Here is a 14862-nt window from a genome sequence, read left to right as displayed (position 1 = left end):
TTTTAGAAATTTCTTTTTTCTTGAATATTCATCTTTATCGAAATAAAATAAAGATTTTAATATTGTAAGTAATAGATTTAATAAATTTGAATTTGTTTTATATTTGCTATTTTTTAGTAATACTATTTGCAAGAAACTAACTTGTAAAGAACATTAATTCGACATTGATGTAACATCAATGGTAGCTTGCAAGGTCATGTAACATGTCCGTGTAACATGAACATTCAGGGTCTTTGACATCGTATTCGTGGTTGGAATAAGAAAATCAATATATCGCTTCCTCTAGAAACGCGGTATTATCTGCAAGTGGTCGTCCTTGCTTGAGTCTGTGATTTGCAGATTCCATTATCCTGATCGATTTTCCATTTGTACTTCTTGCACATTGCAGACCGTATCGATTATGAGTTGAAAATTTACTATATTTTATCTGCTAATACAATTGTATAAACAACATATTTATTATTATTAAGAGAGAAGTAGAGAGAGAATTCCGTAGTCTTTTTCCAAACGGAATCTCTCTGATGGAAGGACAGAACCTGTATACTAAATTGTGCGACAAAGAAGGCAGAAAAAAAGAAAAAGTATAGATTGGTATCATAAGGATTGGACGCGAAGTCGTCCAGTTACTTTTCTGAAAACATTATTCGATCATAATAAGTTTATACCAGTCGTATTTTATCAGTAATGTTTACTTTAAAACGTCGTACTAGCTTTTATGAACCTGCTTTTGCACATAAAAGACTAAGATTAAAAAATCCTAAAAAGCAAAAGCATTAGGAAAGAGAACAGTTTCTTGAAACTGAATAAATTTATTTCAACCATTCCGTAATGAAATAATTATTATAACAATTAATTACTGTTAATTATTTTCTTATGATAATTAAAATTATTTTACTAATAAAATGAATAATAAGAAGCGTAATATTCTTTGAACCAATAACTTTTTGATTTCTAATTATAACTTATCATAATATATAAAAAAAAGTTTTACTTTTTAGAGAAGGATTTAACAAAAGAATAGCTTTCTATGATTTTTAAATTAAATTATATTTGTATGGTTGTATCTCTAATAATATTTTCTGATTTTTAATTGTTAAGAAATATGTAAATGGAACAAACTAACAATTGACAAAACTGTATTAGCTTAATTTACGACTTTTACGTCATTCAAAATACTATTTGCTTACGTAATTAAATTTAATTAATACAAGAATAGTTTTTAATTTAAATGAATGAAAATTGTTAGATTTAGTATATCTTTGGATGTATTATAAATAAAATATGCAAAACATGTAACACAAGAAATGACGTTTAAAAGCACTTTTATGAAATACTGACAATGCATATAACTCAGAATAAAAAGAAAATGAAAAAAGGAAACATTATGCGAAATGTGCTGTTTGAATTTGCTCTTTTAGCATTAATTTATTTGTTGCAATTATTTCTTATTTATCTTTTATTTGTCTTTTTGTTTATTGGTATGACAATGTAATTTTTGTAGAATAACAAAATGGTTATTAATAGAGATTAGATCATTTGCAATGATATATCAATGATGATATCATAAATTACGATTCTCAAAATATTTAACAGGACGCAAAATGTAGATCGTTGCAATTAGTTACGCTGATGTCCATTAGTATTTGTTTAATTTATTACTTGACGCAATTACACCGCGTACGTGCCAAGTACGTGCGTAAGTTATTCATAGAAATTTGAATATGATTACAATTTTGCATTAGTTTCATAAAAATTTTAATTTTTTTATAGAATATCTTATTATACACATATTTGTGTATGATATAACTTTTATAACAATTCTCTTAATTCTACAGTATATATTTTAATCAATTAACATAAGGAATTATATGAATATTAAATTATATTCTTATTTATATAGTAACATAAACAAATAAAATATATTTATATTTGTATTTATTAAACACATCCTTTTATTTTATTATCATAACAGTAATATCAGTGTAAAGATAATGAATTAGCTAGTTACTTTTACAAGTTTATATAGTGCAACTTTCATGCACATTTATATTCACTTTTAGGTTATTCCACGTTTTAGATTATTCCACAGACAAGACTTTTTTCAACTATTAATCACTAATTCTATAAACGAGTTAATGTTCTATAATCAATAGTTCTATAAACGATGGTTAATGTCCGATTAAAGCAGCCGTTTAATCCTTAGATTTGATCTTGCTTAATCTTCTGTAAACTCACGTATATGTTAACGCACGTCATGTTTAATGGCGTTTCTTGTTATCGCGATGATCATGTGCAAACACACAACGTCTTTCCCACACAACGTCGAAGACATGAGTCGAAATCTTGAAAATAGAAACGTCAGGGAGAAGATTCGTTTCAATATTCCTCCATACATGCGTATGTGCGCGACCTCTTACCACAGTGATCGCACGCAAGAATGATGTTTGCGAAGAATAAATCGACATCTGGTGAATAGGTAATTTCTTAGTCACGTGTGAAAGTACCTTAGGAATCCAGCACCTAAGCCGGTCCCCTGACCTTTGCTGCCGTTGCTGCTACTAGTTCTTGGACTGGTTGCTAGTAAGACGAAGCGAGAATGGCACACAATGAAAATAGGTTGAAGATCAAAATTGTTCCATTATATTATGGGACTACAAACTTTTTATGTTAATTTTACACTATTTTACACCATTTATTCCATTATTGTTATCATTCTATTATTGGATAATTCTAACATCAAAATCTTATCTTATTTGAATTTAACCGTTATATTTTAATAACTATATTTTAATAACTATTACAACATATTCCGTATTAAAAAATGGAATTTTTGTGTTTTAAAAAAAATTTTTAAGGTTATATACAAAATTATATCAGCAAGATTTATCGATATTGATAAACAATTTATAACTTTATTATAAATTACAATTTTTATTTTTACAGCATTTGTAAATTATAGCAAAATAATAAAATACGCCATTATATTATGCTCTGCTGTTCGTGTATTGTAATATTTTTATTTTTAACTTAATATTTTTATAATTATCGTTGATCTTCTACCTGACAATAAATATATATTGATGTATATTATATACTCATGAAACTGTAAATTTTTTTTTCAAAATTGGCAATTTTTCTTCTGTTTTCATAAAAAAAAATTGCATTAAATCACTCATTAGAAAACATAAAAAATTAATATTTTTTTTTTTTGTGTAGGCGAAAACGAATTTCACTCCAAAAAATTACAGTAATAATGCGCCGATGCATTATTGATCGCGGTGCTATCTGTTTCCTCAAAAGTCTACATATATATCTACAAAAAGTATTAGATATATTTTTATTTTAAAAATGAAATTGTAATGTAAAAATATGTTTACAATAATTTTATATCATCTTTTTATTAAAATTATTATTGTGGATATATTTTATTATTTCTAAGATATAAAACAGTATTATTAATTTTTTTAAATATATTTGATAGTTTTAAAAGTATATTTTTGTGTATATGTTATATAAAACAAACATCAACATATTTAAATATATTATTATTTACGGGACACACAAGCGATACGGCAATTATCCGTAAATAAATAACGTGTTTCATATAGAATATATATATATATATATATATATATATATATATATATATATAGAATAAAAATTATGTGTTATATATAATAAAAATTCAGAAAATTTATGCTAATAACTCGTATGCGTAAGATTAAAGCAAGAAATTTCTTCAGCTACTATATCTCTATCTTTATACGTACTTATTAATATAATATTACTTGTATGATTTATAATGTCGTGCACGACAGGATGACGAGCCGCCGGAAATCACGTATTGCGTTGTGGAGCACACGGGTACGCTCACGCTACAAGCAATGACGCCGACCTTGCCAATGCCAGCCGAGGAGGAACTGAATAAAATGTTTCTCGAGCTTGTTGACGAGCTGGACCTGACTCAAGCTAATCGACAAGCGGTTTTGGCACTTCCAGCAAATAAAAAATGGCAAATATATTGCTCCAGAAAAGGTAATGGCACGCTGGACAACGGAGGTTTACGGACCACTGATCTTAGTGGTGATCCCGAGGATTATATCAATAGACTGAAGATGATAGCGAATGTAAGTGAATAAAAAAATTGTTTGATGAAACCTATACTAATATTAATTATTAGCGGTTAATAATGTCTGTTTTATTTGCTTGTAAAGTATTGAACATGTAATACTTCAAATAGATTAAACAAGATTTTTTTCTATCAGTTTTATTAAAAAAAAATTCGCGATATAAGCAAAATTAATTTCGAATTTATATGTATATATAAATTTGATAAAAGAGAAAATCAGACTCTTGAAATCAAGTTTGCCGAAAATTGCCTTCTTATTCTCTAATTATTAAAAAGAATTGTATTCACGCAATGTAAATGACTTTTCATAGAGAAATAAATATAGAATCCCATTCTGTGCGCGCTGTCATCATTAAGATAATTTTTTTATATTACCATTAAATATTCTTATGGAAACATCAATTAAATTATATCAATAAGATTTATCTATTTTAATTGTAATCATTTTGCCTTGAAAATTTTCTTATTAAAATTAGAATAGATTTTTATCTATTCTAATTTTAATAAGAAAATTTGTTGAAAATTGTCTAATTTTTTAGAAAAGATATAAGATATTAGAGATGAGACAAACAAAAACTATAAAATAATTTATAATAAAATAATAATTATTTTCTAAATTATTGAAGAGATGTAATCTTTAGAATTTTACGTCTGTGTGTCATATTATTGCATATAAATTTACAATAGTAAGATTGCTTAGAATTAATAACTCTGTTGGAAAATTAAATTACAGCGTATTACTGTGTTATTTCAAATTTTATCTTTAATCCATAATGAGCATATTGCTGGTGTACAGAATCCTTTCCCAGAGGAAGGTGAGGAGATATCGAGTCAAATGCGTCAAGCCGAAGCTCTGAAGACTGCCCTGAGAACGCAACCGCATAGCTTCGTTCTCAGATTTATAGAACTAGATGGTTTAAATGCTCTACTACAAGTACTAGGAACTATGAATACTGAGGCAGCGAACAGTAATCTTCACACCAGCGTCATAGGATGTCTGAAAGCTTTAATGAACAATTCGGTGAGTCTTTATCATGTACCAAGTATAGTAAGCGTTTAAGCATATTTATTGACGATATTTCATAAAAATATATAAAGCAATTTTTCCTATATACTTTCTGGGTGAAAATGTGTGAATCATTGTTTACATACAATCAATGAATTATTCAAAAATTTTGTTAAGGAAATCTTGACGCACACAGCTTCCTTTTCTCTTCGTTAATTTAATTAATATTTCCTATGTTTTAGAATGGTAGAGCGCATGTATTGGCGCATCCAACGGCAATCAACACAATATCACAATCGCTCGCGTCTGAGAATATAAAAACAAAGATCTCCGTATTAGAGATTCTTGGTGCGGTTTGCTTGGTGCCGGGCGGTCACCGCAAGGTCCTAGAAGCTATGTTGCACTTTCAACAGTACCATTCCGAAAGAACACGCTTTCAATGTATAATTAATGATCTCGACAAAAATTTTGGCATTTATAAGGACAATCTGTCCCTGAAGACGGCGATTATGTCGTTTATCAATGCCGTACTGAATTACGGACCTGGCCAGGTGACACTGGAATTCAGATTGCATCTGAGATACGAACTATTGATGCTCGGGATCCAACCTATTATTGACAAACTGAGAAAATATGAAAATGAAACACTTGATAGGCATCTTGATTTCTTTGAGATGGTACGAAATGAGGACGAGAAGGAGCTCGCCAGAAAATTCGAGAAGGAACATGTGGATACTAAGAGTGCTAGCGCCATGTTTGATCTTTTGCGACGGAAACTCAGTCATACTGCCGCTTATCCTCATCTCCTTAGTTTACTTGAACATTGTCTTTTGTTGCCACGTAAGTTCTTGAATTGGTAGATGTTATTTTTGGAAATGTATTATGAACGTTTGTTTAATTTCTTTCAGTGGATTATGGTTCGCATCCTCAGCATTGGTTGTTGTTTGATCGAATCGTTCAGCAGATTGTTTTACAATCTGAAAGCAATGAGACGGGATTAGTAAGAAATCCCGATGTGGCCCCAATTGAAATAAATGTAAAAGAAATTGTCCATCTTCTTGCAAAGGAAGAGGAACTTGTGGCAGCAAAAAGAAAGGCCGAAGAGCTGGAACGCGAAAATTTGGACATGTCCACGAGACTAGCTAAGAAGGAACAAGAATTAGATTTAAGAACTCAAGAAAAAGTACGGTCAAAATTGATTTAATTTTTTTTTATTCTATTTGACAATTAACAAATCTCTCATTAACAAATCTCTCATGTTACCTCTAATAATAAAATTTTATTTAAAAAATTTTATAAAAAATATATAAATATATATTATAAAGAAGATTTTATTTTCTTTTTTTTTTTTTGCTAAAGATATAGATTAGATATGTCTCAAAACATTTAATATAGGCTCAATGCTGAACACATCTTATATAATAATAATATATAATATCTTATATAATAATAATAATATAAAAATAAGAAAAGTATATATATACAAATTTAAAAATTGCTTCTTTAATATATTGAATACACTTTAAATATGAGCCCAATGAATTACATAAAAAATTTTTTTTTAGCAATACTTTTTTCTTTTCCTATAAATTTATTTAATTTTAAAATAAATTTACAATAAATTCTTACATTATAAATCTAATCAATAAATTTGAATTATCATTTATTGCTCGATATTTTTTCTTTCTTTTTAATATATATAGTTACATTTTGTGATCATTTATTTGTAGGAAGATATGGAAGCAAGTTTAACAAGAATTAAAGAGCGTCTCGAAAAAGAGACATCGATGCATATAGAAACAAAACAAAGAATTTCTGAATTGCAAGATAATCTTGAGACATTGTCACGACAAATTAATAACGAGAAATCAGAAAGAAAACGTTTAGAACAACTAGTGGCTTCAGGAAGTTTGCCAGATGATGCAAAAGCTACTCTGAAAATTGTGGAAGATGAAGTACTTGATGAGATTGAGACCAAACCCACTCCGCCACCACCGCCACCTCCTCCATTAGCACCTCCGCCACCTCCCTGTTTAATGCCAGCTGCTCCTCCGCCCATGAAGGTTATTATTATTTATTTCAAATTAAGTAGTATAAGATTATTATATAATAATCAAATAACAAATAATAACAAGTGATAAATAGTGTATATTTAACAAGTGGTAGAAAATGACATTTAACTAGTATTATTACTACAACTTATGTAGCTTGTTATTTAATAGTCACAATTTTTAAGGCTAAATGCTAGAATAGCTAATTGATAATTTTGCTTAATTGAACAGAATACAGTTTGCATAATTCTCAAATTAAATATCATAGGTGGAGATAATAAAGAATGTGCCGCAACCGAGCAATCCTTTGAAATCGTTCAACTGGTCCAAGATACCTGAACAAAAATTACAGGGCACAATATGGTCAGAGTTGGATGATACAAAATTGTACAACGTAATGGATCTTGAATCCATCGATAAAATTTTTTGTGCATATCAGAAGAATGGTGTTTCCACAGAAGGCTCGATAGAAGATTTGAGAACATTAGGAAAGAATAAAAAGACAATGTCAGTGATTGATTCAAGAAGAGCGCAGAACTGCACAATATTATTGTCTAAATTGAAGATGTCCGATAATGAGATTACTAGAACGATATTGTCAATGGATCAACAGAATATTTTACATATTGACATGGTGGAACAGTTACTAAAGTACATACCATCCTCAGAGGAAGCTGCCTTGTTAGATATCCATCAAAAGGAATTGCAGAATAGAGCTGATTGCTTTTTGTATCAAATATCAAAGTGCGTTACATTTTTAATGTTATTAGTTTTTTTAGATTCTTACCAAAATTATGATAATTGTGTCAAGTAATAGTCTTCATAAATTTTGATTTTAATTTTCCTATATATTATTATATACAGCAAAACATTAATTAACAAAACATTAAAGCATTGAACGAAACATTAAAATATGAATATTCTTTTAGGGTGCCACATTATGAACAGAGATTACGTTCTTTACATTACAAAAAGAAATTTGCAGCTAGCATTGCGGAATTGACACCGAGAATGCGAGCAGTTCTAGAAGCAAGCCGACAAGTGGCCAGATCGAGGAGACTTAGAAAATTATTAGAATTAGTTTTAGCATTGGGAAATTACGTAAATCGCGGAAACGCGCGAGGTAACGCGTGCGGTTTTCGATTAGCTTCTTTGAATCGTCTAGTCGACACCAAGTCTTCTTACTCCAAGGGTACGACTTTACTGCACTATCTTGTGCAGATTCTCGAAGCCAGATTTAAAGAAGTCCTAGAAATCGAAGAGGACATGCCACATGTTAGAACAGCTGCTAAAGTTAGTATGGCTGACTTACAAAAGGAAGTGGCTAACTTGAAAAATGGATTGCAAGATGTTCAGAGAGAAATAGGTAATGGTATATAATAAAACAGGTAAATTTTAAGGCAAACTGATTACTTAAAATTTGCATAGAAAATAGAATTAAATAATAAAAAATAATGTTTAATAATGTATCATATCTATTACATGAATTTTAATATTTACAATGAAAAAATTATAAAAAACTTATAGATTATTCTCAATCATATTTAGCAAAAATATATCAATCAATCACATTTAGAAAAGAAATTTAACGATAGTTTAGAATCTGGATTAAAAATTATTTAAATAAATAAGTAAAAATGTATTCTAAAAATAAATGTACTCTAAATGTACTCTAGAAATATAATAATTAAGAAATAATGTCAATAACTTTTTTTTTATATAAGTATTTAAAATTATTTATGTAAAATTTTATTGCAATGCAGAGATTAGTTATTTTTCAGTTTAATTATTATTTACAAAACGACTCATCTCTATATCTTAATAAAACTTTATACTAATTAAACTTTATGTAATCTTAAATACTTAAAGTATTTTAAAAAATTCAGATTTTTGTCATTATTTCTTAATTATATTTCTATTAAAATACATTTCTATTTTTATATTTAAATAATATTAGAAGTATCCATAAGTAATATTTGACATGCAAAATACATTTTATTTTGCATGCATTTTATTTTATTTAACATTAAATACAGATTAATCTACAAAATAATCTCCATTATTATTGCATCAAAATATCTCCATCATTATATTTAATTTATTTCTTTTCCTAATTTTCTGGAAAATTTTCAATTACCTTCTTATAAAATGAGAATAATTTCGTAACAAAGTTATTTCAGATTTTGGTCTATCAGAAAGATCAAAATCATTGTTTTTAAACTTTTTTAATCCAACGGCATATTTATGGCACTAGAATAAAGTGGAATTAATGGCATCTGTGACACTACTTGTATTGTTACCCTTTCGAAACTTGTAGTGGCAAATGTCTAATATGCACATTATCCATACTTTGGCCTTCCATTCTTAACGATACACTTAAATTCTTTCAAAATTTTACAGTAAGTATACTAAATGTCAATAAATTTATTTATTATATAGATTATGTAATAATAAATTACGTCCACGAATAAAATTCTAATGTTTACTCAATCTGAAAAAAATGACATCAAGTAATACATAGGTATGGGTACTTATGTATTAGTACTTATGAACTCCTAATATTCAGTCCAAATTTTAAATCGCTATAAAATCTTTTAAATATAATCTGGAATAATCTATAACTTTTTCATAATTTTTTCATTGTATATAAAAATAAGTGTAACAATATATAATAATATAAATACCATCTGAAACATATTTAATTAATACTGTTATTTAAATGATTATTTTTATATTACTTAAATGATTATTTTTTTCTATGCCTGTAAAAATGATAATCTTTTAAATTTATTTATTTAAGTACGCGTATTTAAAAATGCGCGAGAGAAAAAATAAATTATTATAGTATTACCTATAATGTTTTTTTATTCATTTCTTTAGAATTTCATCGTGGTCAATCTCAGGTGCTTCAGGGTGATATGTTTTTACCTGCAATGAGGGACTTCCAGGCGCAAGCTACATGTAGATTGGCAGAGGCAGAAGATTTATTTCAAGATATGAAAACTAGGGTAAGAACAAATAATTAGCTATAATTGTAATTGTGACAAATACCTAAATATAATTTTATCAAAATAGTTTGATCGAGCGGTGAGGCTATTTGGTGAAGATTCGGCTGGCGTACAACCAGATGAATTCTTTGGCATTTTTGAAAATTTCCTACAAGCGCTGACTGAAGCGAGACAAGATGTAGAAAATATGAGGAAAAAAATTGAAGAGGAGGAACGTAGAGCGAAACAAGAACAAGAAGTAAGCGATATTTTCATTAGTAAATATATCTGTAAATACAATATATTGCATTATAATGTCTTACAGCTCCGGAAGAGAACGATAGAGAGGAAAAACTCGCGGGAGGGTATATTAAACAGCATATCGTTAAGTAAGAGAAATGAAGCAAATAGTAATGGGCAACAAAATGATAACAAGGGTGAATTTGACGACTTGATATCTGCTCTTCGAACTGGCGATGTATTCGGCGAGGATATTGCTAAATTCAAACGATCAAAACGACGGCCTGTTACACCTAGCGGTCAAGAATCACGCAGACATAGCACTCACAAAGAAGATTCCCGAGAACGTCATTAGAATCCTTAAGCTTCATCAAAATTGATAGATAAATCATTTCCCAGCATACAAAAAATTTTTCATATATAAAAATTTGTTTTTGTCAAGAACTTATCACATCTTGTTTAAAAGCACCTTATAAATAATCTAATTATAAATACCAATAACATTCCAGAAAATTGTTTACAAACATTTTGATATAGATAACTTGATATCACACACGATCGTTATGTTAATTTACATTATTACATTACTAATTTTCATTTTTTGTTTATCGAATTACATTACATTACTGTACATACATGTACTGTAAAAAATGTTCTTTTAAGTTCAATTCAAAAAGGTTTGCATAACAATTTGGTCTCTTAACAATTTTAGACGAATTTTACAGATATCAAAAATTGATATATTTATACATCAAATATAAGTATAATATTTTTTTGTAAAAATTTTTTACATTGTTAAAGATGCTCACAAAAATTTAATACAATATTAATGTTATATAACATTCTTTATAAAATTTTTGGTAAGTGTCTATAGGAATTTTACAGCAAATGAGAAAATTTTAGAGAAAATTTTAGATTTCCATTTTAAAGAATTTTTATATAAAAAGTTGATCACTTTAACGACAAAAAAATTAATCAGATGTAGAATTAAAGTCAACATTTTTGCAGCAAAGTTTTATAATTGAATATAATTAAATATAATTTCCTAAGTTTTGAATCAGGATTAAATATTAAATTTACAACAGTCGAAGAATATAAATAACTTAATATATTTTTAAACAGAAAAATTTAATTTTTATAAGCAAAAAAGAAAATGTAGTAAAAAGTACACTCTGTACATCATTCTTTTTATTAATTAAACAAATGTTTTTTATAAATTATTATTTGAGATAATAAGTTTTAAAAAACAAAATACGATTGATAATAGTCATAACAGAATAATGCACATTTAATGTGTGCAAAATTGAAGAAATATTTATTTTTTTCTTGAATAATATGTTTCTCTTTACTTGAATAAAGGTATTATCTTTATTCAAGTAAAGAGAAACATATTATTGAAATTATAATAATTTCGGTAGTCATGTGTGCGCACAAAACATCTTTAATTACTAAATACAAAATAAAGATTTGCATGTGGTTATAATTAAAAATTATATTAGATGAAACTCTTTTGTATAAAGTCATCTTATCTATTTGGTTAATTAAGACTGATTGAAATTAAGCACAATTAACTTTGCAATATCTTGATAATATAGCAATTTCCATTAACTAAACAAGACGAGATATCCACAAGATTCCTCTCTGTTGTATCAAAATCAAAGTAATGCAACATATATCATCTATGTTTGAACATATATTTATTATTTGTAAAAATTGATAGCAATTGTGATTATATTTCTGATTGTATCTTCTCAAATAATTTTGCCTTGAGCAAATGTGATAAGAATTTTATAAACGCCTCATATGCTACGCAAATCTTATGAGATATTTAAATACATATGAATGATATTAATCAAAAAGGATGATTTTCTGACAGACAAAATAATATCTGCAATCAATAATAAACACTTGAGAGGCCTAGACAAGCAGTAACTGCCAGATACTGCTTCCGGAAAACTAAAAGTCTGATTTTCTAATTTATTAAAATAATAATTCAAGTATAATTTAGACGGTTAGGAAACAATACGTTAGAAAACTAACGTTAGCTTTGTGCTGCTGTTAAAATTAGTTTTCATCATAGAAATAATCATAGAAATAAAAGGTATGATTAGAAGCGTTTGTTGTATAGTAGTCGATGTATGATTGTAAACTTTTGTACTTTTGTAAATATCCAGTATTAATATTCTTGTTCCTTGGAATATAACCATTCTATAGAGATCTGTGTCTAATTAATATATTATGTAACATCGATATTTCACATAGTACACACACGCGCGCGCGCGCGCACTGTGTATATTATTATATAAAGAAATATATCAAATAAAGATGTAAGAAATTTTTATGATTTTGAATAACCTTGTTAAGCACTATTCTATTTCTGTTTTCTTTTCTTAAAAGGAAAAATGCAAAAACTTATTCTAACTTATAATTTTATTAAAATTTTATATATAATCTTTTTTAGATCCTGCATATAATAAAGAAAATATTGGGAATAGGAATAAATATTAAATTTTTAAAATAAAAATTCAAAATGTGACTATATTTTATATTTATTCATTGTGCGTTACATTTAATTTTGATTCCAAATTTTTATTTCTAAAATTTAATTTAATATTTATTCCTGTTTCTAATATTTGCGCAGGTCCTTAATCTATTAAAATAAATAAAATAAAAATAATAATTATATTAATTAATAAAAACATCTTTACCATACGCAAGAGTGCGCAAAAGGAATCATTTAAGAATTACATTTATCTATATCTGGTAACTTAGTTAGCCTACCATTATCTATAGAGAAAATTATATCATAATAAATTAAAGCTTATTCTCATAGATGGCACTTTAAAATTGTATTCTTTAAAAATCCCTTATCAAAGGATCTCTAATATTCTTTTAATATAAAAATATATTAAACAAACGTTTTTTTTCATTACAAAGTTATTTAAGATAATATATAAATATATTGGATAATAAACATATTAAAACCTCAAATTTAAATTATGCTAAATAGTGTCACAGACACTTTGTGATTAACTATTTCATAGCAATATCAATCAATATCAGCAACAATGTACGTTAAATCTTTTATTTGTACTAGATATACATAAAGAATTACTTTTTATAAAATAAAAAATTTTTTGTAGATTATTTTTAGAAATTACATTACTTAAAAAATTGATTTTTAGACAGACAAATATTTTTATAAAAATAAATTCCTTATATATCTAATAAAATTTTACAACAGAAGCGACATTTGCATCATTTGCAAGGTAAATATTATTATGATTTTTGAAGGGATAATAAAGATAAATGCACACTTGTTCAGAAATTTTATTTATTACGTATACTAGCCGACTACTATGCATGCGTTGGAGCATTCGGATACAGAAAATTCGCTGCAGATCCAAAGTCCACCGTTAAGTATTTTCACAATAATAGCAATGTCATTTCCATTATGACTCTGAAGGGAGAATATGCAGTAGGAAATAAAAAAATTATTCCTTTTTATTTAAAAAAGTAAATGTTTTTTTGCACATTTTAAATTAATTCAAAATAATTTTATTTTTAAATGTTTTAATACAAAGGTCAAATATATAAATTTAGTTATGACATCAAAATATTTCAAGCGTTCTCTTGTAAAATCGCATTTTTTCTTATTTTTATATAATTTCTTTTTTTTTTTAAATTACAGATTAATTTTTACTTTTATTTTTCTTTAATCTTCTCAGAAATGAATGATCTATCACCTGATCATTTGGTTTTAAGAAATTATGATTTTCTCAAAAGGAACGATTAAAGTTATAAAAAATTAACTTTTTAAATTTTAATTAAAGATCAGAAAAAAGATTTATTTAAAACACTTATTATATCAAATGTACTATTGATCAGACATATGCCGTAAAGAATAAAGAAGAAACTCGAATATCGAATATATTGAACTAGTGCAGTAAAAAAGGAACATAAAGATAGGTATAGTTTTGCTTTATAATTTCGCAAATGCGTACTCTCCTTTCAGTTGCTTTTTTCTAGAGAATATGTGGTTACTTTGTCTTCCACGATTGAGTCTTTTAAATAATATGTTATGTTACGTGTATAACTTGGTAGATCTAAGTTAGAGAAAACGCGTCGCCCGAAAAAAAGATACTTTATCTGATGATCACCTTTGTAATTTGAAATTTACGTTAACATATTTTAAATATAATAATAATAAAACAATGTCGATAAGAGAAATTTACTATCAGATTATTATATTTTAACTTTTAAATTAAACAAATTTTTGACAATCTTTTGATTATTCATAGATGTAATAATATTTATATGTTACATAGTTTAAAATATAAATGAACATGGATATAATGGGCTTTACATTAAATTAAACATTTTAAAGCATTTAATAAGCATTTTAAATAAATAATTAAAGAGCAATTTGAAAAAAATGAAATCATCGTG

General features: G+C 26.9%; 1 protein-coding gene and 1 long non-coding RNA gene across 4 annotated transcripts in view; one reads left to right on the top strand and one right to left on the bottom strand.

The window, feature by feature from the left end:
• DAAM (disheveled-associated activator of morphogenesis-like protein) overlaps window positions 1-12754 on the top strand; it is a 43761-nt gene extending 31007 nt beyond the window's left edge. For all 3 annotated transcript variants that reach the window (XM_089084928.1, XM_089084927.1, XM_089084929.1), the window contains exons 3-12: window positions 3819-4127; window positions 4926-5150; window positions 5378-5975; window positions 6044-6318; window positions 6866-7198; window positions 7455-7930; window positions 8116-8552; window positions 10067-10194; window positions 10262-10432; window positions 10499-12754. In XM_089084928.1, the coding sequence (XP_088941054.1) occupies window positions 3819-4127; window positions 4926-5150; window positions 5378-5975; window positions 6044-6318; window positions 6866-7198; window positions 7455-7930; window positions 8116-8552; window positions 10067-10194; window positions 10262-10432; window positions 10499-10768 (3222 nt within the window). In that variant the 3' untranslated portion in view covers window positions 10769-12754. The remainder of the gene's footprint in view (window positions 1-3818; window positions 4128-4925; window positions 5151-5377; window positions 5976-6043; window positions 6319-6865; window positions 7199-7454; window positions 7931-8115; window positions 8553-10066; window positions 10195-10261; window positions 10433-10498) is intronic.
• On the bottom strand, window positions 10-3923 carry LOC148934569 (uncharacterized). Its single transcript, XR_016141304.1, has 2 exons — window positions 3789-3923; window positions 10-2577 (listed from the first exon to the last, which is right to left on the bottom strand). It is a non-coding gene; the product is annotated as an uncharacterized LOC148934569 (long non-coding RNA).
• Window positions 12755-14862: the final 2108 nt, after the last annotated feature.

This window comes from Pogonomyrmex barbatus, unplaced genomic scaffold, assembly GCF_055798465.1.
Source record: "Pogonomyrmex barbatus isolate J1 unplaced genomic scaffold, ASM5579846v1 scaffold9, whole genome shotgun sequence".
In the NCBI taxonomy this organism is placed as follows: Eukaryota; Metazoa; Arthropoda; class Insecta; order Hymenoptera; family Formicidae; genus Pogonomyrmex; species Pogonomyrmex barbatus.
Note: the sequence above shows the minus strand (reverse complement) of the source record. Positions and strands in the feature narration are given on the sequence as shown.